Below are 23492 nucleotides of genomic sequence, written 5' to 3' on the forward strand. Positions count from 1 at the left end.
CGGCTGCGGGCGCGCTACTTCACCGCTGATGCCCATCAACGGCCTCTTCGCCGCTGAGGCTCTTGGGAGCTGTAGTTCGAGGGCGGAAACGCCTCCTCGCAGCTGGGCGGGGAAGGCGGCGGCTTGGGATTACAACTCCCAGCATGCTCGGCGCCGGGGCGGTGCCCAGCCTGTGGCGCCGGGAGGCCGTGCGATGGCGGCAGGTTTGTAATAGGAGAGGGGTGGCGGACAGAGCGGAGCGTTGCTGCAGGAGCAGCCTGAGGAGCGGTGCTGGTGCAGCCACCCCGGTACCTGTGGGGTCGGAGCTGTGGCGGTGCGGGTGCTTCGGGGCCGGGGGAGCGGCGGGCGCTGGCGGCGAGCTCGGGGCGTCCTCGGTGAGCCCTCTGTGAGGGAGCTGCGGTGCCGCGGGCTGGGGCGGTGTCCGTGTCCGTGTCGGAAGAAAGGCGCCGGGCCTGGCCCCTCGGTTCGGCTGAGGAACGTGGCTGTGCTTGTCTCCCCACCGGCGACGTTTGGGGGGGATCCCTTCGTCCCTCCTCGCCTTCCCGGGACGGGTCAGCTTCAGCACTGCCAGCTCTTTTGGTCGGCATGAAAGTGCCGCTGCTCGTAAAAATTAGGGGAAGCTTTAAACTGGCAGGCTGCCTCGAAAGGGTCTCTAAAAGGTGATGGGAAAAATAGCGTCTGAACTCTGTAGGCTTGAATTTGCTTGTGCAGGAATCTGTACCTCCCTGGGAAACTTCCAGCGGTGTCTCAAAACAGAAGGCAGTTGAAAAATATCTTTCTAAGGGAATTTCGCTGTTTCTCCTAGTCACAGTTTCAAACTTTGGTTGAAAGCATAAGCCCTTTTACAGCAGGAAAATTAAGCGAGAGCTGGCCTGAACTGATCTCGAGGAAATGAGGAAGCTTTAAGAAGTTATTTCCTGGTCAGCAGGACTGTTGAGCCGGGGCTGCTGTGGTTGTCTGTCCGTTGTCCCCTGGCTCCGTCTTTCCTCTCTGTTCCCTGTGACACACCATAGGCACGGGCTGAGAGTTAATTGCCCGGGGAAGAGTTTGAGGTAGCAGGTCAGGCTCTTGCTGCCACATCGTCATGGGCAGTAGTTCTGTCTCTTTTTCTTCCGAAGCGAGGAAATCACTTTGGGTCTCCTATGTACCTGAATTCACTCATGTTTTATGAGTATTGTAGGAATTTGGTTATCACTAAAGCTTTTGCAGTCTCCAAACTTTTTGGGGGGAAGGATTTAAAAAAAGAAGCTGGTTGGGAGGAAGAAGCTAATAGGCAGCATGGTTGTAGAGTTTCCATGAGAAACTAAGACAGACATGAAAACAGTAAGTGCTGCATTGAAATATGTGCAGTAAAATGTTTGTATTTAGATGGACATATTTGAAACTTTGCATTAATGTGAAGGTCCTGTGTGGGAAGTCTCTCAGCTCCTCAAATCATCCTCTTCTTTTGTTGTAGGCACTTAAAAAAAATTCTGAATCCCTCTCTGTACTACTGAAGAGACTATTATACACAGTTTTATAATATTTGAGATAATATTAACTGCACTCAAATAATAAGATTAAAAGTTGGATGATGTTGATTTCCTGCACAGACAGTGTTTGTTACTCACTGTCCAAATTTTGTCTATTGCCAAGGGAAAAGTAGATTGTGACTTATTTTTATAAATGCACTAGGTTGGTTATAAGAGAGTAACTTTCTTTTACTGGGCATCTGTTATTGTAGATTTCTTATTTTGTTTATCTGCTTAATTTCTAGGTGCTAAAAGTAGGTAACCATCCATACGAAATACCTGGAACTTTGAAAGTTTTACTGTCTTGACACTACGTAACATAATATTGTTATGTTAATGTTACATCCCCAAATAAATTGGAATACAATTTACAGGATGCCAACTGTTGAAGATCCAAGTGGTGAACAAAACTTCATTGCTCATTGGATGTCTGATAGCTCCCATGCAGGAGTCTTATTAGATCCTAGTTTTACTGGTTTGAAAATCAACAAAGAAAATTTGTTATCTGGACCTGAAAACATCACAGCTTTCCCTGCTGAAGCATTGCATCTTTCAGACAGCTGTTCTGTAAGTGATGACTCCTTGTGTGAAGAGCCTGGCAGCTCTTGTACACTTCAGCAATATGCCACTGAAACATCTTTTCCAGCAGCAGCATGTAACGTAGAAGCGTCTAAAACAGACTTTGTCCGTGGTGAGGTGGATGGTCAGAATAAATCCAATCACAGTGATCCACTCTTACAAAAGCTTGAACAGGTAAAAGTCCTAGAATTCCTTGATGTGCATCCATTAAGATTTATTTTGTTCCTGCATATGATTTGTCATACCTGGAAGTAAGCAAACTCTTTGCAATGTATAGAACACAGCAAGCTTAAAGAGCGAGTCCTAAGTCACATTTATGAATGCATAGAAGTTGGTGTCCTCCTCATGATGTGCAGTTATTGAGAGTCTAACTTCCATTGTTTCCAGCTGGCACAGGTTCAAGTTTAAAATGAAATTGCATTCAGTGGCAGTGTACTTGTTCTCAAAATCATTTTACCTGGAAAGGTGCACACAGTTTTACAACATTCCGTTGTTTCTTCACTTGAAGCTGTGGAAATGGGGTGCTGGTCATTACAGTGGTAGTACTTCACCACAGATATTCACAGCATGGTGAACTTGTGTGTTCTTGTATCTATAGCAATATCTTCTGTTAGTTCTCAAAGTAGGTATGTACACCCATATACCTGGTTCTGTTCAGATGAAGAGAGATGTTAGTGTTGAATGTGATGAAGTATCCAAGACATCAGGACAAAAAGGCCTGGAATTACATGCTGTGATGTTATTAATTGTTTTTTTTCCAATGCAAACATGTCAGTTAATCCACTGTAATTGGCTATACATTTGCTTGTAGCTCTTCCCAATTACTAGATATAAATTGTGATAGCTGAAGTGTTCAGCAGCACTTTAATAGATCTTGTTCTTGAGGATTAAGAACTCACCTCCTTGTCCACTCTGCTAGCAGCTGCCTCAGCACAAATGTCTATGTCTCTTCACTCAAGTGGAGAGAAGGAGAGAGTGCATGTGTGTCTTTAGAGTAGAATTTCACAACTTATCTGGTGCTGTAAAAGTTTTTGCCTGTATTTTACATGATAGGAAAATATTTATTTACTTTTTCAGTATTGTCAGTAGTATCAAACAGTGGTTAAATGACAGATATTAGCTGCTTTAATGGTATCTTAAGAGGAATTATTAAGTGTCCTGTCTTAAAGTTACTGACAGTCTAATATATTAAAAAAAATAAATCCGATGCTTGTAGTGGCAAATGTAGTTTTGGATGTATGAGATTTTTTTTCAGTTTGGTTTTCTGAAGATATCATTATTAGAACAGGTAGAATTATGATTTCTTCAATAAATTAAATGAAGGGATTGGAGATGAGACTTAGGTGATCTTTAGATCTTCATCATTAGTTCACAGCTTCTACTTGCATAGTTCCTTACTTCTGCTTTCACTAGAATTTTAAGGGACTACAAGGGAAATTCAGGGGATTTTTTTTCTTACCTGTTGGATGACAGACATGGTCCAGTTGTTGGATCTGTGGAAGGATTTCATCAGGCCTCCTGTCTTTCCTTTGGAGGAGCTGGAACTAGCACATATGTTTGTGTTGGAGATACAGATGGACATGGAGGCCCACCACCCACTGCTGTGGTTTGGTAGGGTACAGAATGCCCTGCCTTCATATGGCCCTCAAGGCTGGTCTTGAGGCAGGGCCAGGGACTCCTGCTACACAAGGAAATAAAGACTGGATTACTGAATTTAATCAGTATCTTAATTCCTTTTTTTCAGGCAGCTTCATGAGTCTTGATGTTTTCCGATGCTCTTTTTCCCTTCTCTTGGTCCTTTGTATCAGTACTGTTCACTGAGATCTTGGAGGGGCGGGGGAAACCCAAAACAACCCCACACTTTTTCTAAAACTTTAATTATTATGAAGTATTTCACATTTTAATAAAAACACAGCATAGTAGAAGTTAACATTAAAAGAGCAGAATTTGAATGTTTTTCCCATGCAGTAAAAATGAGTGTTCTGATTCCTATTGTTTGCAGATTGGTCAATTAAAGACTAGTGGAACTGTTAATTGGGCAAACTAGAAATAGCATGTGTATTCATAGACAGAAAAATTGTTAATTTCCTTCATTTTACACTTACCTAATGGAACACCTTGAAAACAAGAAATCCCCATTGTCTTGATGACACTAATCCTGTGGTACATTTGAAGTAAACCTAGCCTCTAATACATTTATTTTTTTGTTTGAAAAGCTGAAGGAATTGCAACAACAGAAACAGGAACAGCTAAAGAAACAACAGATGGAGCAACTTCAAAGGCTAATGGAAGAGCAGCAGAAGCTACTTAGCATGGTATCTGGCCAGACAGCAGTTTTTGGTAAGTTGAGAAAGAAAGCATATGATGTATTTTGTGCAAACTGAAGAAGTTAATCTCCTTTTCCAGTTAAAATCTGAAAGTGTATTCAGCGTTCTTTACCTTAAGACTACTTGATTGGTCAGAGAGAAATGCTGGATTGCTTCAGTACCTGAAAGTTGAGTGCTACTGTAGAAGGAATACTACCCTGTTTTTATAAAATGCCAACTGTAATTGTAACTTGATCAATACGTGCTATGATGGGAGCCCTTGTTTCAAAGAACATATTTTAAATGTAAGACAGTGTAAAACAAACAGTTGCTTTCCTTTCTGATTAGCTGTTTCTCACAATACTTTTGATTGCTTTAAGCTGTCAGTGCATCCAGATGAAGTGGTCCCTCCTTGTTTGTGCTCACGCAGAACAAATCTGTTCAGGTGATGAACTGAACTAGACTAGGGAGCTGATCTGTATTTAAAAACAAACACTTGTAAGCTGTTATCAGTTTTCCAGTCTTGTTTGCTAAGTGCAAAGAGAGGGGACAGTGCTGGGCTGGAAAAAGCTTGTAGAGTTGAGCAGGGTTTTTTTCTACTGTTGGCAGTATCAGTCCAACCTCACACTTTCTTTCACTCTGCCTACCTCAGAAAATGAATTTTGGGCTTGGCTTTAGGAGAACAAAATCTAGATTGCCTAATCACTTATTCTTCATCAGTAACATAAGGATGGAGGCTGGGTGATCAGTGTTGCCCTTCAGTGCAATTTCTTTTCTCCTGTGGAACAGTGGTGTTGTAATACAAATACAATGACACAGCCACTTTTTTCTTTTAATTTCAAGGCTATACACTAATGGCTGAAAGTCAAAAGCTAAGACCTGGGCATTCAGTGGGCTTAACAACTTTACACCAATTGCTATCATCTGGGTATCAGAATATTTTTGAAGACAGAGCTTGTGCTCTGATTGTTTCTCCACATACACAAGATAGTAATTTTTTACAAAAGTTAAACAACAAAGAATGCACCTTATCTTTGAAGAACAGTTTTTCAGGAGTGTCTGCCTGTGAGAAACAAGGTCTGGCTGTGCCTCTGAAAATGCAGAATTGTTTGAAAAATGAGGAAGACATATATTACTGGTTAGTCATTTATAGAAAGATAACTTGGTGTGTGTGGGTTTTTTTGCCCTTGTAGTTACTGAGTATAATTTTCTACTACTTTTTGTGAAGATTTTATACAAGCGTTGGTTTACTTGATTTGTTGGTTGATTTACTGACAGCTTACAGGCCTCAGAGTGTTCCCATTGATGTCCATGTAAGTTTTGTTAGAAGCAGCATGAGACCAAAGTCAAGTTCTTCTGTCTGTATGAAATGCTTGTCTGTTTTAGGAAAAAAAAAAATCATTACTGCTAAAGCTTATATATGATAAAGACTGGGAAAATAGCAAATGACAGATATTGGTTAGCTGAATTGTTTGGGTTGAACTGTACCCACATTTTCATGTGGCAAATGGAAAATAACAATCTATCCAGGGACACAGAATGTCTTCAGACCAGCTCTGTCGTGAGGATTAGTAACTGAAATGGAGCTAGGAATCAGGATGTGTTGACAAGGTCCCACCATATGACTAAAAATTTTTTGTACATCAGAAGCAATGCACTGGAGTTCTTTATCTTTCCTCCTCTTCTCAGTTTTACTATTGGCACCAGCATGAATACTCTGCTGCTATGACTGAAATAGTGGGTTTGGTTTGAATCTAGCAATTTAATAAAGTTAAACCTTATTAATCTGTACAGGTTTTGGGGAAAAGGTATGAGATTGCATTTCATCATACTTCGTACCAGCTTTAAAGCTTTTAATCACACAGCTTGGTTTAAGAGGATGTGAAAGAATAAATTGATCTTAACTTATATATATGTACATGGGAAACAGAAGCTTGATAAGAGAGTTCTTCAGTACAGCAGACATCCAAATATGTTTAGTTATTTTATTTTGAAGCCATAAATTAACAATAGCAAAGAAGATGAACAATCAGAATGGGTTATTTAAGGTCTGTGGAAAATTTTTAATGCATAATTGGATGTTCCTTTAAAAAGAAAGCTCAAATTCCACTAAGAATTAATTTGGGGAAATATTAGGGCTATTTTATGTAGGAATTCAGACTACATTATCATGAAGCTCCCTTCTGGTTTTAATCTGACCTGAATGCTGCTTAAAGTATGAGCTGAAAACCGATTTGTTGTTGGGAAGGAAAAAAAATTTCTGTTAATTTCATAGGAAAAAACATGTGGTGTCCGGAACAAAAGATGGAAATATTAATGGAGAGTGAAGATAATCACGTTGATCCTTTATGTGTGGAAAGTGCAGATCTCTCTGAAAATTCCAGCGGACGAAAACATTTGTGGACTAATACAGAGGAAAGGTAATTCAGGCAATTACTATGCAGTTTTTGTCAAATAACATGAGTTTGGTTGAAATCTAAGTCCTGACTGAAAGAGTGATATTCTCAATTTGTATAGCTTTCTCAACCAAGGATCCCATTTTGCTAGGTACTGTGGAGACCTGTAGTAGGAGAGGCTCTGGCTTGAAATTGCTTATACTGTGAAAGATGTGATGTGTATTGGCTGAAGAGGTGTGTGCAACCTGGGGTAATGGCAGTTTAGAAGCACGTTTTAGTATGGCTTAGTATATAAGCAGCTACAATTACTGTTTCCAATTTGATTTATTACAACCTCCTATCCACTGTTACGTGGTGAAAGTAGTAACGTGAAGGAGGAGTGTAAGGCTGTGACTTTTTAGTTTATTATCAGGAGTTATGTTTGTTTAAATGTCTACATATGGCTAAGAAGTAATAATAGTGCTTGTGGCAGAAGCCTTCTCATGTATGGTAAAAGCTTTGTTTATGGAGTTGATAGAATAAAAGTAGTGGTTGGCATTGTTTTAAAGCTCTGCCTTGCCTGCCAGGTCATCACAAAACCAAGAAATACTTATTCCAGGCTGTGGTGGGTTGAGCCCAGCCAGCAATTAAGCACCCACCCAGTGTCTTGCTCACTCTGTCCCCCAGAGCAGAATGGGAGAGGGTATCAGAGGAGCAAACTCGAGAAAACTTGTGGGTTGAGATAAAAACAGTTTAGTAAGCAAAGGAAAGAGGGGAAAAAACCCCAGGTGATGCAAAGGCAGTCACCCTCTACCTCCCGCAAGCAGACCGATGCCTACTTGGTCTCTGAGCAACAGCTACTTTTGGAAGACCAAGCCCCCAGTTTTTATTGTTGAACATGATGTTATAGGGTATGGAATATCCCTTTGGTCAATTTGGGTCAGCTGTTCTGGCTGTGTCCCCTCTCAGTGTCTTACCCACCCCTAGCCTACTTGCTGGGGGGTGGGAGCAGTGTGAAAAAAACAAAGAAAAGCTTTGATGCTGTGCAAGCAGTGTTGAGTAATAGCTAAAACATTGGTGTGTTATCAACACTGTTGTAGTCACAAATCAAAACACAGCACCATATGGACCGCTAGGAAGAAAGCTTACTCCACCCTAGCCAGACCCAGTGCTCCTGTGAAGGAGGAGGAGTATCAAAGGGGGAGATAAGGAACACAATCTCAGTAGCATTACTGAGTGGGAAGATGATACTGTAGAAATTGGCAGTATGACTAAAATATGAGTGAAAGTTTGGTGATCTAGGCAGAAGAAAGTGTCACTGAGAAAACCTATGAAAGAAGAAATGGCAAAACCTACATACAGTATCTTTTAAATATGTATATTAACTATAGCAGGGATTTGATAAACCATTTCTCAAAAGATAAACAGCTAGTGTTACAATGCATTTCTCAGATTAACTTTGACGCTTAATGACTAAAGTACCTCATAATGTGTCCTATTTTATGTAACTACACCTTAGGTCTTTGAATAGCAGTGACATTAAACACAGTTATTTTATATAGAAATGTAAGACTTGAATTTTTTAAATTTTTTTTTTTTTTTTTAAATTACACTAGACCTATTAAAGCTGCAATTCAGGAGAAGAAACAGACATTTGAAGAATTCCTGGAAGAACAGATACAACTAGAAAAGCAGCGTCTGGAGCAAACCCAGAAGTTACAGGTTATTTATTTATTTTTTAACTTTGTTGTTCTTTATATATTGTGCCAAGATGCGATAGGTGCTTTAAAAATGTACAAGTAAGATTCTAGCATCAAAAGCTAACAGTGAATGCAATATTCACATTCTTAAAAATAAAAAAAAAAATCCCCAAATATTTCACTTAAGATGTCTTTAGAAATCCAGTAGAAATGTACTATATAAATTCCTACTTGTATGTGGGGTTTATTTGAAGAAATCTTCAAACTGTGTAAGATGCTCTTTAACCTTTTGTGTTTTACTTTTCCTTACCCCTTTTCAGGCGACAAACGGATCGGCCATTCAAAAACCCGTGATCAAACGACCCTTCCTGAAAAGAGGAGAGGGCTTAACAAGATTCACTAATGCCAAATCTAAAATGACAAAACTTGGAGAAAATGCCCTAAAACTTCAACAAAGGGCTTCAGATGACAGAAATGTTATTAAAGTGGACAGATCACAAATACAGAAGAAAACTGTGCCTCCTGGCAATGAACTCGTTTCTGAGAACACTTTTGCACCATGCAAAAAATATAAGCACCCTGATAAACCAAAACATTGTCTTATTCAGAAGACCCTGGTACTTGGGAATCGCAATGGAAAAAATATCTTGCCATTAGAAACAAGAATTGAACCAGGAAAAAATCATGATGGACAGATGAGAGATTCTTTCCCATTAGAAATTAGCAACAAAATAGAAAATAAAGAGAACATAGTAGAATTTGCTAAGTCTAACACTGTCAAAATTGGAAACAAATTACCTGGCACAGAAAATCCTCAGTTGTCTCATGAGCTGGCCAGAGCCTTTTCTAATTCTAAATGTGCTGTAGGTCACCCTGTAAAAGATTCAGAACTGTCTTTTGAAGTTTCATTTCAGAATAAGCTGGAAAACTGGGAAAAAGAAAAAGAAAAAGAGAATCTAGAATTAGATGAATTTTTGTTTCTAGAACAAGCTGCAGATGAAATATCTTTCTCAAGTAATTCCTCATTTGTGCAAAGGATCTTAGATCAAGATCAGCAAATTTTAAAAGGCCGTAGAATGTCTTCTACCCCTATCAAGGCAAAACAGCAGCAAGTAAAGGTGCTGGCTGTTGAACTTATAAATAAGAAAAATAAAAAGGCAGACTGTATGACACAGGGCAATATAAATGATAGAGCAGTTATGCATACAGTCTCAAATTCAGGGACATCTTTTAGAATGAAGGATCCATTGAATAAAACAGACAGCGTAGTATTTTCAGCTTCTTCCATGACAGCAGCTCCTGCTTTAAAAAGTAATCAATGGATTGTAAATGAAGTTAAGGGTGAGGGCAATGGTGATACTACTACAGGTTCTGAGAGTGAATTTGAGACTACATTAAAGCATGAAAATGAAGATGCTAAGACATCCTTTATGAGCCATAGAGAAAGTGATCCAGAATTTTTTGATTATGGAAGTTCTGTTACAGACAACAGCAAAGAAGGCAAAAATGGAGATGCTGACCTTGGCTTCTCAGACAAAGGTTGCAGTATACTGTCAAAACAAAAGATTAGAAAACCCTCAGACCATCACAGCAGCATGTCTTGTATAAGTAGGAGTAAGTTTGAGTTTGATGATGAAAGAACATGGAGCGATCTTGATGAAAATTATGTTAACAGTGATTTACCTGAAAAATATGCTAAAATACCTTTACAGATGGACTTTTCCAGTAAGAATGTTACAACTGTCCCAGATAAAGCAATAAAGAGAAAAATTGCCTCAAAGAGGGGAGATGAAATGTCCAAAGAGTCTGCAGTGGACGGTGATTCAAATAGACCTGTATCAAACCTGATGATGAAACTGTTTCCTTCACTGAAACCGAAACAGAAGGCAGGCTGCCATTCAGAGCATGAAATCAAATCAAATGAGGAACAGGAGCCAGGAGGTGAGAAAACAGCAACTGGTAGGAAAAGTTGGAGACGGCATACATTACAAGTCTTTCCTTCTAACACTTAAGCTGCAACCTGACATTACACCAAAGGGTGTAAGCACAGACTTCTGCTGCAGGGAATGGCCCTATTCTCACCTTTCATCTCCTCTCATGGTTGTATGTCTAATGTCAGATCTAACAATTATGCAGGTTGCAGAATGAGTAGGATCAGTGAAAACTTAATTTATTTTTTTGTAATATTTTTTCCTGGAGGCTAGTTTTCTGTCAGACCAGCTCATTGAACTAACTTGACCTGGAGCTGCTTGATCACTGTTTCCAAATCAAAGAGAGTATCAAAGGCACGCCGAAAATGAAGTGCTACCTCCCTTTCCACTACAATGTGCATTTACACCCCAGCAGGGTAATGCTATGTGCTGTTAGGTTAGCTTGTTCCTCATAAAATATAAGGAGGCATCAGCCCTGTCCATATTTTCTCACAGTAATATAGTATCTAGAGAATTCATGTGGAATATGGGAAACAATGGATTCATTTTTCTACTTTGCCCAAGTTGATTTCAAGCATATGGTTATAGTCTGGGGAAGCCTCTATAAGCTCCTGTTGAAGCTGTTGCATTTGTGTGACATCATTAAAAATGCGCTTATTCAGTGAAAACATGGTGGCATAGCCTAGCATTTAAAGCTCTTCTCTGTAAGGTGGTGAGATTTTGGTTTCAAACTCTGCTCCAATGAATGTTTAGGATTTTGTTTAGGTTTTTATAAGAGGTTCATATAAAAGCTGCTAGTTCCACTTATTGGTTTGTGGAAAGTTGATTTTTGTAGGGTTGTCTAAAGATGCCTGCTAGATGTTGTTTGCAGGAAGAGGGGTAGAATTGTGGGTTTGTTGCCCCCCCCCCCTTTTTTTTTTTTTTTTTAACTGAATCTCAGAGCATTTAAGGGTGAATGAGGCAACTACCTACACTGCAACATCAGTATTTAGGCTCTTCGGTTGCATACTCAGAAGCAGACTATTAAAACCCTGGGAGTGTTAAGCAGTGACTGAACAGGAAACTGGGATGGCAAAAAAGCCCACAAATCCTATTATCAGCCCCTGCAATAGATTTCACATCAGTGATGGGTGTGAGCAGACTTTGTGAATAAAACTTGGAAAAACTTACAACCATAAACACTTCTGTTTGATGCTTGGCCCTTATACCTTCATTTAATTTCTCTAGCTTGACGTGAAGCCCTTCACATTCCAGTTCCTAATATACATTTAGTTCTACGAAGATGATAGATATACTCAATATCTGAGGTACTTGAGTAAATAGTGCAGAGTGCTTTAAAATGTCACTTCTCTGTTATTTGAATAGTAGAAATTTTTTGCAATACTACTACTGTCTCTATAATAGTATCACTTGATTTTTTTAAATTTTTTTTTAACTGGTGTGTGATAATTGTTTACTTCAGTCATATGGATGCAGCTTAGATAACTTCCATCTGGCTGTTCTTTGACAGGAAACACTATTCCATCCCAGGTACTGAGAGAGAGACTTACTGAATTGGAAACTGAAATAGAGAGATTCAGAGCTGAAAACACAACTATAACTAAACTCCGTGAAGAAAGAGAGCATGCCTTGGCAAATATCAGGTAATTTTTTATTGAAACATTTTGGTGCATTCACTTACATAGTATGTTCCAGACTATCATAGTGTCCAGTTACCAAAAGCACATGTAAATAACTGCTGTGTTTCAGTTACAGTGGAGACATAGGTCAAGAAACTGGTTGTTGCTCTATGTATATATCAAACTGTAATTATTACTCACCAGTTATAATATTAAGAACCTCTGCTAGTTTAATATGATATCCTTAAAGGTTATACTTGGGAGAATTTGTATACTTTTGTTCTGAATAATAACACAGTCCTAAACTGTTCTTGCAAAACTGATCTTCATGCTAACATCATGATTGATGCTCTTCCTTTGGATTGGATGTTTGTGTGTACAAACTGAGAATATTTTCATTTGAACTAGGGCACTTATAAGTGACATGTAGAGCAGAATAATTATCTCTTGTGACTTAAATGTGGCACACCTATTTGTATCAAAGTCACTTTTGTTTGGAAACAGCATTGTGTTGTTGGCTAATGTTTAATTTGTGAACTCCTGCTGTTAGATTCTTCTCCCCAGTACTTTTGGGGGAATGGTGTTCTACTGCTTTGAAGAATATTGGAAGATTTTAGCCAAAGCCTACTTAAATTCAGGATAACTTTTGTGACTAGAAGATATAAAACCAGAAATTGTTGGACTTCAAACACTGTGTGACAACTCTTACTCCTTAAATAAGTAATAGCATTTTAGGCAAGTCTTCCTGGGGTTAATAGATGCTGAATTGGAATCAATGACCTCAAAATTCAGTCTTCATTTTCTTCCTTAAAATCCAGATTTGAAGTCGTTTTGGACTAAAACAACAATTTTGTTCAATAATTATAGGAAAGAAATTGCAGACTTTCAACAGCAGAAAGCCCAAGAACTGGCCGAAATAGAAGAATATAAAAAAAAGGAAATGAAAAAACTGCAAAAGGAGCGTAAAGTTTTTGAAAAATACACCACAGAAGCTAGAGCAATTCCAGATAAAAAAGAACGTGATGAAATTCAGGTATAAAAATATATTATTCTTCTAGTCCACACAGGAACACATAAATACATTTAAAGGCAGTTGAGAACTAAATTCTAAATTAATTGAAAAGTTGCAAGTGATTTCAACATGGGAACTGTTAGTACACGTGGCCTAAATGAAGAAGGAACTACAGTCTTCACAATGTTTGATAGTTTTAAGGCAAAAAAAACCTTGATAAGCAAATCTTTTTGTCACATTTCCATACTAAAAACTGCTCATGACTGGTAGAATGATCTTCAACTTTGATAAAAAAACTACTGTAGTTAATATTAAGTAATATTTTTATTAATGGTAGTGGATCAAAATGCAAACTAAAACTGTACTTGAGTTTTATTCTGTCTATAACTGTTGTACAGTATATGTAGTAATCTACAATTTTTGAAGTTACATTTTGTTATTACTTGTAGGTCTTTAGGTATCAGATATAAGAAACAAGATCTGTTTGTTCCTTTGGTGTCATGAGATGTACAGACAAGTCATATGAAACATCACACATGGATTTCCTTCCTCCTTCCCTATAAATTTTCCTTACTTCAACAGATTGAAGTAACATTTGCTAAACTGGCTAGGCAGATTCGCATGTGTTGTATGCGATTGTGTCCTCCCTATTTTCCTGTGCCAAGATTTTTGAAGGGTCCTCTCAAGTGTAGCCTTAAAGATTTCATGTTTCTGTCTCAAGTGTATTTGTGCTGGCCAATCTATGAAGTGTAAAGGATGCCAAGAGGGCAGTAAAGACGGTTTCTGTGATTGAAGTTGAGCTTATAAAGTTGGTAGTCTAAAGTAAATAATACCTATTTCAGGGAAGAAAATTTCTCCTACCTTTCACCTTCTGCCCCATTAAGCGGATCTTATTTTTTTCCCACTCTTGTGCTTTTTTGTGTGTGCTTGTATTTCTATTAGAACATTAAAATCTTTTAATATATTAAAAAATGAAAGCTCTTTGATTTATAAGCATGCATTTTTCTAAGGCTTTAAAACAGCAGATTGCAGAATTACAGGAAGATTTAAAGAGAAAAGAGGCAAAATGGTCAACCACCCATCGACGCCTGAAAGATCAAATAGAAGCTTTAGTAAATGAGAATATGGAGCTAAAAGAGGAAGTCAGAATTATGGAGAGGTTTCGTCTAGAAGCCTGGAAGAAAGTAGAAGTTGCTGGAAGCAAGAGGAAAATAGGAAATTCTGGGATGACTCAAAAAAGAGCAGAATCTGTAAGTTATTAGTCTTGGTGTTTTAAATTCATCTGTGAATACTTTTGAGTTTTGGATCATAAACTTGGAATCCAATAGCTACAACTTAGGTGTTTACTTTTAATTTACTTATCTTGGGACTCCGCTAGTAGTGACAGACACAGAATTCTGTTAATGTCATATTCTCTCCAAATGTGGATGTTCACAATGTACAGCATCTTTTCAGTTGAGAAACTTATCTTAGAAATTCAAAATAATGCAATTGTAAGAGAAAAATCGTAGATGGGATCTAACCTGTGAACCTCTGCACCTTAAGGATAAGCCAGGCAAACCAGGCAGTTCACCATTGCCTAAAGCCATTATATTTAGTTTTGAAACTGTAACTGTTATTCTGGATTGCTTGCACCAAATTAACATTCTGCAGTTGTTAGTCGTGAGGCAGCAGACAGAGGAAGAGTTCCAAAGTGTAGCTGGGGCTACATCACACAAGCCATTCTGCTGACTAAGTCTTAAAAACGTGTAGTTTGTAAAGAAAGCTTCCAGTAAATTTCATGTCGTATGGTGTATAAATCTTGTAGCCGCTGTATGAACATTTATGAATAAATGTCATGTAAACCACAAATAACTTCTGTTCTTTTAGTGTCTGCCAAATAGAGGCCCAAAAAGTCAGACTGCATCTCCACTTCTTCCAGTACACAAGTGCAGCAAGATAAATGGCAAAAGTTATTCACAGGCAAAAGGTATGTTTGTCTAATCAGGGAATTCTGTTTACTCTTTAAAAGAAAATGAATGTGGATTTTTGTTTGTATTAAAAAGAATGCATCACCACCTCAAAAGCAGCTAGACAATAGTTGTAATGGACTTGAGCCTATGGACAAATACCTCACAGGGTAAGATGCTGGAGAAAGCTGCGATGAGACCGTTCTCAGAGCAAATATGCTTCTGGTCATGTTTGGTGGTCTGGAGCATCCCAGAAGTTGCGTTCTGCAATCCAAAATGGCTTTCATCGTTGATGTTCTCCAAGCTGCAGACATGATGACTATGTTGATAGCATCAGAACTGCTGTGTCTCTTCAGAACCTTCTGTTCTCAAGATCTGTAATCATATGGGCAATGCCATAGCAGGTGTTCCTTGTTCACAGTTAGGAGCAAATGCTGTTGGCAGCTATACCCCTTCCTAATGAATAATCACATACAGAAAGTAAGTGGAGGGTACTTTTTTGACACCTCTGACAGCTCAAGCAACCATCATGTTATCTGTCAGAGGAGTATGTTCTAGATTTGAAGCCACTGCTGGTTTTACTTGGTAATCCTTCTGGTATGCGAGGAGAGACATGGGAAAAGTCTGCCAATCGGTTCCTGTTAAAAGGTTCTATTAGTCTTCCTTTATTCACTATAAGGCATAACTAATAATATTGTCTAGATACTGAGGGGGGAAAAAAATCCTTTGTAAATCTACAGAGAAGATATAGCAAAGTGCAGCGATTCTTCAGTTATAGCTTCTTGCTGACACATGAAGCAATGACATACGTGAGGGAGCTGGCTTGTGCTGATTCTTTTCCTAAATGTACTGCTTTCAGTTTTAACTGCATTTAAGAAATCTAGGTGTCCTGTACAGCTTGACCTCATATATAACACGTAAACTGTACTTTAATTTCACTGTCCAAATTAACTGTATTACATCTATCTGAGTAGGAAAGCTTTCTAGAACATCTGCATCAGGACCTGCTAGTGACAGAAGCAACTCTGAGACAATGACAGCACTAGAAGATTCTTCTAGGACTTTTATGGTAGTAAGTCCTGTATCTTGATTTGATTTTTTTTAAGGGGTAGGAAAAAGCCTAAAGTAAAACAATATTTTCTTGTACTTAAATGAGTATCTGGAGGGTGACTGGTGAAGCTGTTGACTCACCTTCTTATGCTGCAATTTTATTGTCATACCAGAAAATGGTTTTACCTGTGTCTAGTAGTTGCAACATTCTTTGGCCAAGAAAATAAAATAAAATAATAATCTCCTGCTCCCTTGAATTTTGCGAAATGTTCTACCTTTTGAGAGAGGGGGAAAAACATGGATGTTTATGAGCTCCATGTAGGGCAACTGTGCAAGAATCTTGTAAATAGTCGAATGAATTCTTACAGTAATTGCTGTCAGTAGCATTCAAGCTTTATGAACTTCATCGTTTCATACCTTGATATGGATGACTTAAGGTAGTTGAACACCATGCTACAATACACCACTGAATTCCACTTTAGTCCAGACTACAGCTGACCACAGGCAACCAATTATTGCTGAGTTTCAGTCTGTCTTACCACTTGAATTATACTGGGAGTTGCATAAAACCCAAATTGTGTTTATGCCTTCCTTCCCAATGCTCATTTCCTGAAATACCTGTCAGCCTAGGAAAAAAACCCCAACATGTAAAAAGACAAAGCTCGATTCGAGTTTATGCTTAGATTATTGTCATTTCAGGACACCTCTTCTAATGAAGCTCATGTGTCCCTACCATCTGGACCTGCATATACAGACAGTGAAGAGATACAGAGAGAAACTGCTTATCCTGATGGAAAGGTAAAATGAGAGGTTGGCACTCTGAAATTCCACAGGACAGCTGTTGGAACAGAGGAATGAGTATGTGAGTGTGGTGGCTCAATACTGACCTCTGTAATGTATTCATTAGGTTGAAAAGGTTTTAAAAAATGGCTGTCACCTCATATTTTTCCCCAATGGGACATGGAAAAAAGTGGGTTCTGATGGGAAGACTGTAACTATAACCTTCTTCAATGGGGATGTGAAGCAGGTTATGCCTGATCAAACAGTGGTATGTATCCTACATCTTCTGCATTTTTCTGTACTTATTTATGTGCATGTGTACATACATACACATAAAAAATTTCTCACAAGTTAAATCTGAACTGTTTTCTGCAGATTTATTATTATGCTGATGCTAAGACTACACATACTACATACTCTGATGGCTTAGAGGTCTTGCAGTTTTCAAATGGACAAATAGGTAAAGAAATCACCCAACCCAACGAACCCTCAAAATTGCTGCCCATATATACCTGTATTTATGTAATAAGCATATTGTCTCAAAATACATTTCAGAGAAGCATTACCCCGATGGTAAGAAAGAAATTACCTTCCCTGATCAAACGATTAAAAATTTATTTACGGATGGCCAAGAAGAAAGTATCTTTCCAGATGGTACTATTGTTCGTATTCAGCGGTAAGCTTTACCTTTTCAGGTACCCTAGCCTGTTGAGGGGAAAGGAGCAGTTAGGGCTCACTGACAGAGGCAGTATATGGTGACAGATCTATTTCTAGAAGTTTACATTTGAATATATTGTACTGTGACCATGTATTTACAGCTGAAATTTTTTTTTTCCTTGTAGCTTGGAGGAGACATAAAGATTGAATGCCTGTGTGTGTTTTCTCATACCCTAACCTGAGAGATTTTTCTGATTTGTGCATAATTCTAGAGAATGTGTGAAAACCTAGCTGGTGTAGCAAGCAGGTCTGATTGACAGCTGATAACTGATAGTGCTCAAACCATTGTTTTAAACTTTTCCTGGACTGTTGCAGCAATAGATTTAGTGCAGAGAAAGTGCAGCTGAGGTAAAGAAATCATGTCAGTTTTGCAGAAACAGGTTTTTGAGTACCAACCAGCTGGGATGCTATTTAACAAAACAGACTTTTCACAAATATTGTATTTTTTTAAGTTCTTCCTTTGTTTAGGCTTGCATATTTAATGGTTTTTTTTCTGAGACTAAGCTTAAGCCTATGTATAGTCCTTACAATGATTTAAAAAAAAATATACTTAAATACATTTATTTACTGCAGAGATGGAAGCAAAACTATAGAGTTTAATAATGGCCAAAGAGAACTACACACATCACAGTTCAAGAGACGGGAGTATCCAGATGGTACTGTCAAGACTGTGTACACGAATGGACAGCAGGAAACAAAATACATCTCTGGGAGAGTAAGAGTAAAGGACAAGGATGGTAATATTATCATGGACACTAAGTTGTAGATAATGTCAAAACTGTTGGAAGTGTTGGCATGTCAGCAAAAATAATGTACATTCCTGTGAACAAGAAAAGAAACCCCTTTAAGCTTATTGTGTAGATACTGTTTATAGCTTTCCTGAAATAAATTTATTTTTCAGTGGGCATTAATACATCAGAGCTTTTTCTTATTTTTTTCCCATTTCTACTTTTTAAGCAGCAGTTTATTGATTCAGTATTCTGCGATGTGTAGTTTAAAGGGTGTGTTTTGTTTTCTGTTTTTTTAAATCCTCAGCTGTCAGTGAATCTTCATTGAACAGCAGCAGACTACCTTATTTTAGACATCTAAGAAAAAAGATTCTTCAGTCCAAGGTATAAAGTTCTGCTGTTGGAACCCCCTCCTGTGGTGAAATACAGCAGAAGGCCAGATTTAATAGTCTGGATATCAGTTTACTTATTGCTTAACAATAAACAAATGGCAGTATTCCTTTTCAGTTAGCCTTAGGCTATTCTTCTTCCCTCATAATCTTATTTTTTTTCTTCATCTCACAGTTAGGAGGCAACAGCATTAGCAGACCCCAGTCTGTTCTGTAAACTGATCTTCTGTATTCATCAAGCTAGGGCAGGTGATACTGGGACAGGTTAACACTCCAAGCTACTTAGAAATGTGGGAGGAAACACCAGAAATCAACAAAGGTCATCTCATCCAATTCTTCCACCTAACAGGCATTTTTAAGCTGATTTGTCTTTTAAAATTCTACAGTACCTACAAGTGAAGTGGTACTGCTAGCATGTCTGCTCTAACTCTTCATTGTAGTGGATGCTGAAAAATTTGTTTCATTCTTTTGCACAGTAGAAGATACTTTCTTCCCTTTGTCCCCTGCCCCTTTCTCCTCAGTGAAAGCAAGCTCTGTAGTTAGTTACTATGCCTGTGCCCTATTTTACTTAAGGGGTAAATCAACTTGTAGTAGTGGGAACTATGCTCACTGACAACTAGAAGTTGCTTGGTGGGGTGATTTGGCAATCTTAAACAGCAGCTCTTAGCCTTGAGTTACCTAAGTCCCTTTCATGATGATTGATAAATAAGTTTGTTTTTTAAATGAAAATAAGGAAAGAAACACATTTTGAAAACAGCACATGACAGCTCTATAGGGTATTTGCAACAGCATATGGCCCATGTCTTGTAAACTGTGAAAGGATCCTTCCACGGGTAGTATAGACAGGCAAGCTAGCCTTGCAGCATACCTGAGCAACACTACTGAGGTAAGTTCTGTACATGTACTTTCACAAGTTCTTGATGGAAGAGACATACATAAGGGTATGTGTGTAGTATGGACACAAACAGAAGCACAGGAGCCTCCCTCTGAACACCAAGAAACACTGTTTTACTGTGAGGGTGACTGAGTACTGGAACAGGTTGCCCGGAGAGCTTGTGGAGTCTTCATTGTGTGTGTTTTTTCCTTGATAATCTACAAAGGGTTTGAGCTTTAAATGTAAAGGATAGACTAAGCTAGTACAATCGGGACATCCAAAGAAACCTTACATACTATAGCAGTAAAGGAAAACAAGCTTTCAGATGCATGCTGAGCAAGCTCTTCTTTATTCCAACACTTTCAAATTAACAGTGCAGCTCCAGGAGTAGGAAGGAGGTGCAAGGGCACCCAAAACACATCTATCTCATCATGACTGAAAACAGAAAACACAGCAGCAATGCAAACGTATTCCAGAACAAAGACAGAACCACTCCCCTACCCCCACCTCTTCACCCGATTCCAGGCTCTGGTACTGGAGAATTCTGTCACCAAATATGCCTGAAACATAAACAAGAGTTACATCACAGTAATGAAACTATAGTCTTCTAACAAGATAGATAGAGGAACAAGTGTGCCCAGCATCAGCTTTTTATCTATTTCTTTATACATTCATTCCATCTGCTCTTAAGAAAAGGGTATCACAGAACAATACTTAAGGCTCTAAGGTCAAGAGATTGAGATGTGAATACACAGTTTCACTATTTCAAGATTCAATAATGTTGGGAATGTTATCTATAAACATTGATTAGAAGACTGCTTGTTAAATGGGAGGGAAAATGACTACTTAACATAGAGTTGGCCAGGAAATTAGAAAATCTAAGTCTTCAGTATTCTCTGTAGACTGTAAAGCTTTCCATTTAAAATATTCCGTGTTTGACTAGATCTGTGGATATCCATATGTTATGGATCTGTCTGAGAACAACTGGTACAGAACATTGAGATCAAATGCTGAAAAAGAAGAAAAACAATTTTGATTGTTTGGGCAGGGTACAATGCCCCACATCAAGTTACCTTCTTCAGTTAACTAGCAGCAAAAGCTCTTTCTGTTTTATTGCCTTAGGGCTCTTTTTTTCAGTACCTGTTAGCTCTTAAAGCTACACTATGGGCTTCAGTAATGTGTACGTAAAGAAATTCAAATACTTTAACAGCATTTTATTCTATTAAGAGTGGAAATATATTGACAGAAGGGATTTTTTCTTAAAAAATAAATTCTAGTTGTCAACATTAACTGTCAGAGTTTAGACTTTGCTTAAAACTTCTGAAATCATACCTTTGCAATGGTATGAATTTGTAGTTCATATTCACTGGACTTACATGTCACTCACTCATCCAAATCTGCAAGTCCCATTTCTATCAGTTTCATATGAATGAGATTTTTGTCATCTTCATACAAAGAAATAGTGACCTCTGGTGAAAGAGCCTGAAAATCAGAAGTTCACAGAGTTTTGACAGAACATTTAAATCTCAAGCTAACCAATAGTGAAAGTTATTTTACTGGCTATACTCACTGCCTAAATGGAACTGTAAATACACAAAGAGTATCTATGTTTAAGTAAAGGAAAGTGGGTTTAGAGTAACAGGAATGCTCAGAAACTTCTTGTTTGCTGGGTTAAGAAGAATGCCACATGATCTTCTCTCTTTACCTTCATGGTAAATGGTTCACAATTTTAAATTATGAGGATTCACAGTAAAACAAATACTCAGAAATTAGAGTGCTAGTAAGAATTTTAGGCTGAGCAAGAACTAGAAAAAAAAAAAAGTGTTTCTCACAAGTATGGAAGCAGAGAGCTGTTTTCCTTCAATGCACTCCATCATAGCCCACAATGCTTCCACGCTCCATTCTGGGCAATAAGGAATTCTTTTCACATTTCTGTCATATAAAGCAGGTTTAAATCCAGCCAACAGAGCTCGTACTGCCTGAACAGGATACTTCAGCAGATGATAAGGTATGTGACGCAATCTAAAACAAAAATGAAAAATGTTTGCCTGCAACAATCCACCTGTCAAGCTGAACTATCAGTATGTATGTAAGGATAGCTTAATGCTTCATGCAGTAGATTTACAGTGTGGAAACTGGGATCAGAGTCCCTGCCATACAATAACATGCTGGTGTCAGACTGAACAATTCATCATGCAGGGCTAGGCTCTCTGAAGGACTTCAGCACAGTAACTATCAAGAAGCAGGCCAGTATCATACAGACCCCTCAAACCCACCAGGCACACTAGCTCCCCATTACAGTGCTTGGGGAGGAGTCTCAAGTGCCTAAACCAGATTTGAGCACAGGAATGCAAACGCAAGTCGTCATAATGCAGGCTCCAAATCTGGTGCGTCTTGAAAATGATATAGGCCTTTGTGGTCCAAAGTGCTTCACACCTGGACATGCTCTAGCCACACTACTGGAAATAGGTACCTTAGTTTCCTATTATCATCTCCCCATTCTTCTGTCTTTCTATCCCAGAAGCAAGGGAATAGGGAAGCAGAGCAGGAAGTGCAACCCTGAAATAAAACACACTCTCTCCCATGATCCAGTAGTCCACAAAGCAGGGGATCTGTTCAAATCCCCATTTTGACTCATCTTCAGCAAGGGTCTGTAGATTCCCCAATGAACTCAAGAGCAAGTCAATGTGATTAAGCAGTATATATATGAAATGAAAGTGCTTCAAGAGAGAAAATTCAGGCAAACTTAGGGGACCCTAAAAGCCTGGGGTGTTTGAGACATTTAGCTGACATCTGTGTGTCAGCACAGGAGCAGTTCCTAGTGGCTCAGCACCAGGCGGAACAGGGATTTGAACTTCCATTTTCCACACAAGCAGAGCAGGGTGTGCCCCACTCAGATACTCCCTTATCTTATTCCCCAGCTGTCTTCTGTGCAGATGGCAGTTGCACAGGATCAGAGGATTTGTTTGCACACCTGGAGGGCTCAGTCCCTATTTTGTGTAAGCTTCTTGGGTGCAAAAGCAGATTATAAGCCTGAGCCTACTTCACAGGTCAAGTAACCTGAAGACGATGGAGAAATCTGCTATTGTAATAATGGGCTTCTCAGGAAAACCTGAGAAAGAAGCAGGTGCACAACCCCATGCCCTGCAGACAGAAATTATTTAACCAGCCAACCAACCTTCTCTCCAACTGAAATCTAATGCTGAATTATTATAAATAATATATCTACAGTTACATAAAAATAAGTAATAATAAATGTAAAAATACATACACTTATTTATAAGTACATACTTGATAATATAAGTGTATACATACATACATAGACATTTTCCATGCATTTTTTTCTTATGTATTTACCTGCTTGTTGGGACAACTGAAAAACTACCATAGTCAACAAACTGAACCAGGATCCTAATAGGGTCAAATTCTTCAATGGAGAGGAGCTTTGCTCTATACCATAAACCATCCTGGTATTCTACAAGGCAAGGCATTTCTGTAAAAAGAAAAAAAAACAACCACAAAACACCCCAAAATATACTCACAACACAGTACAAACTAACTGAACTTGAAAATCCATTTTACTTTGTGACTGAGATTAAGTTTTTTCTTCCTTCTCTAATTCATGCTATTATTTTGTTCTATGCATCCTCCAGTTCTCTCTGAATTTCAATTCACAATCATTAGTATGCAAGTTAAGTCACACAGCAATGATGAGAATTAACAGAAAATTGCTTGGTAAAGATAGTGATCCAAACTGTTTAACATTTAAACTTTTCAACTTTGACTCATTTGCACATTTCAGTTAGTGAACAGATCACTCTCTAAGAGAACACACAATAGTCTGGAGGACAGAAGGCAAATGCTGCCTAAAACCTCAACCAGAATTTTACTAGTTGGTAGAACCAAGTACTAGCACTAACTGGTTTCTTCACAAAGTTTTAGACCCAGACACTGTATGTTATTTTAGGCCCA

General features: G+C 38.5%; 2 protein-coding genes across 2 annotated transcripts in view; one reads left to right on the plus strand and one right to left on the minus strand.

Annotated features, from left to right (window-relative positions):
- The first annotated feature begins 157 nt into the window (after positions 1-157).
- On the plus strand, positions 158-18440 carry CPAP (centrosome assembly and centriole elongation protein). Its single transcript, XM_069808222.1, has 16 exons — positions 158-287; positions 1757-2264; positions 4307-4430; positions 6672-6816; positions 8388-8493; positions 8792-10412; positions 11913-12045; positions 12889-13054; positions 14044-14283; positions 14903-15002; positions 15957-16054; positions 16732-16830; positions 16940-17080; positions 17188-17272; positions 17368-17488; positions 18103-18440. Exons 2-16 carry the CDS (start codon positions 1842-1844, stop codon positions 18293-18295), a joined length of 3795 nt encoding a protein of 1264 aa, XP_069664323.1. The 5' UTR covers positions 158-287; positions 1757-1841; the 3' UTR covers positions 18296-18440.
- Positions 18441-19857: 1417 nt separating this feature from the next.
- The window catches only part of RNF17 (ring finger protein 17), a 53068-nt gene continuing 49433 nt past the window's right edge, over positions 19858-23492 (minus strand). The window contains exons 35-37 of the mRNA XM_069808223.1: positions 22878-23013; positions 21353-21542; positions 19858-21002 (exon numbers count right to left, since the gene is read on the minus strand). Of these exons, the coding sequence (XP_069664324.1) occupies positions 20904-21002; positions 21353-21542; positions 22878-23013 (425 nt within the window). The 3' untranslated portion in view covers positions 19858-20903. The remainder of the gene's footprint in view (positions 21003-21352; positions 21543-22877; positions 23014-23492) is intronic.

The sequence above is a fragment of the Haliaeetus albicilla genome, chromosome 20, assembly GCF_947461875.1.
Source record: "Haliaeetus albicilla chromosome 20, bHalAlb1.1, whole genome shotgun sequence".
In the NCBI taxonomy this organism is placed as follows: domain Eukaryota; kingdom Metazoa; phylum Chordata; class Aves; order Accipitriformes; family Accipitridae; genus Haliaeetus; species Haliaeetus albicilla.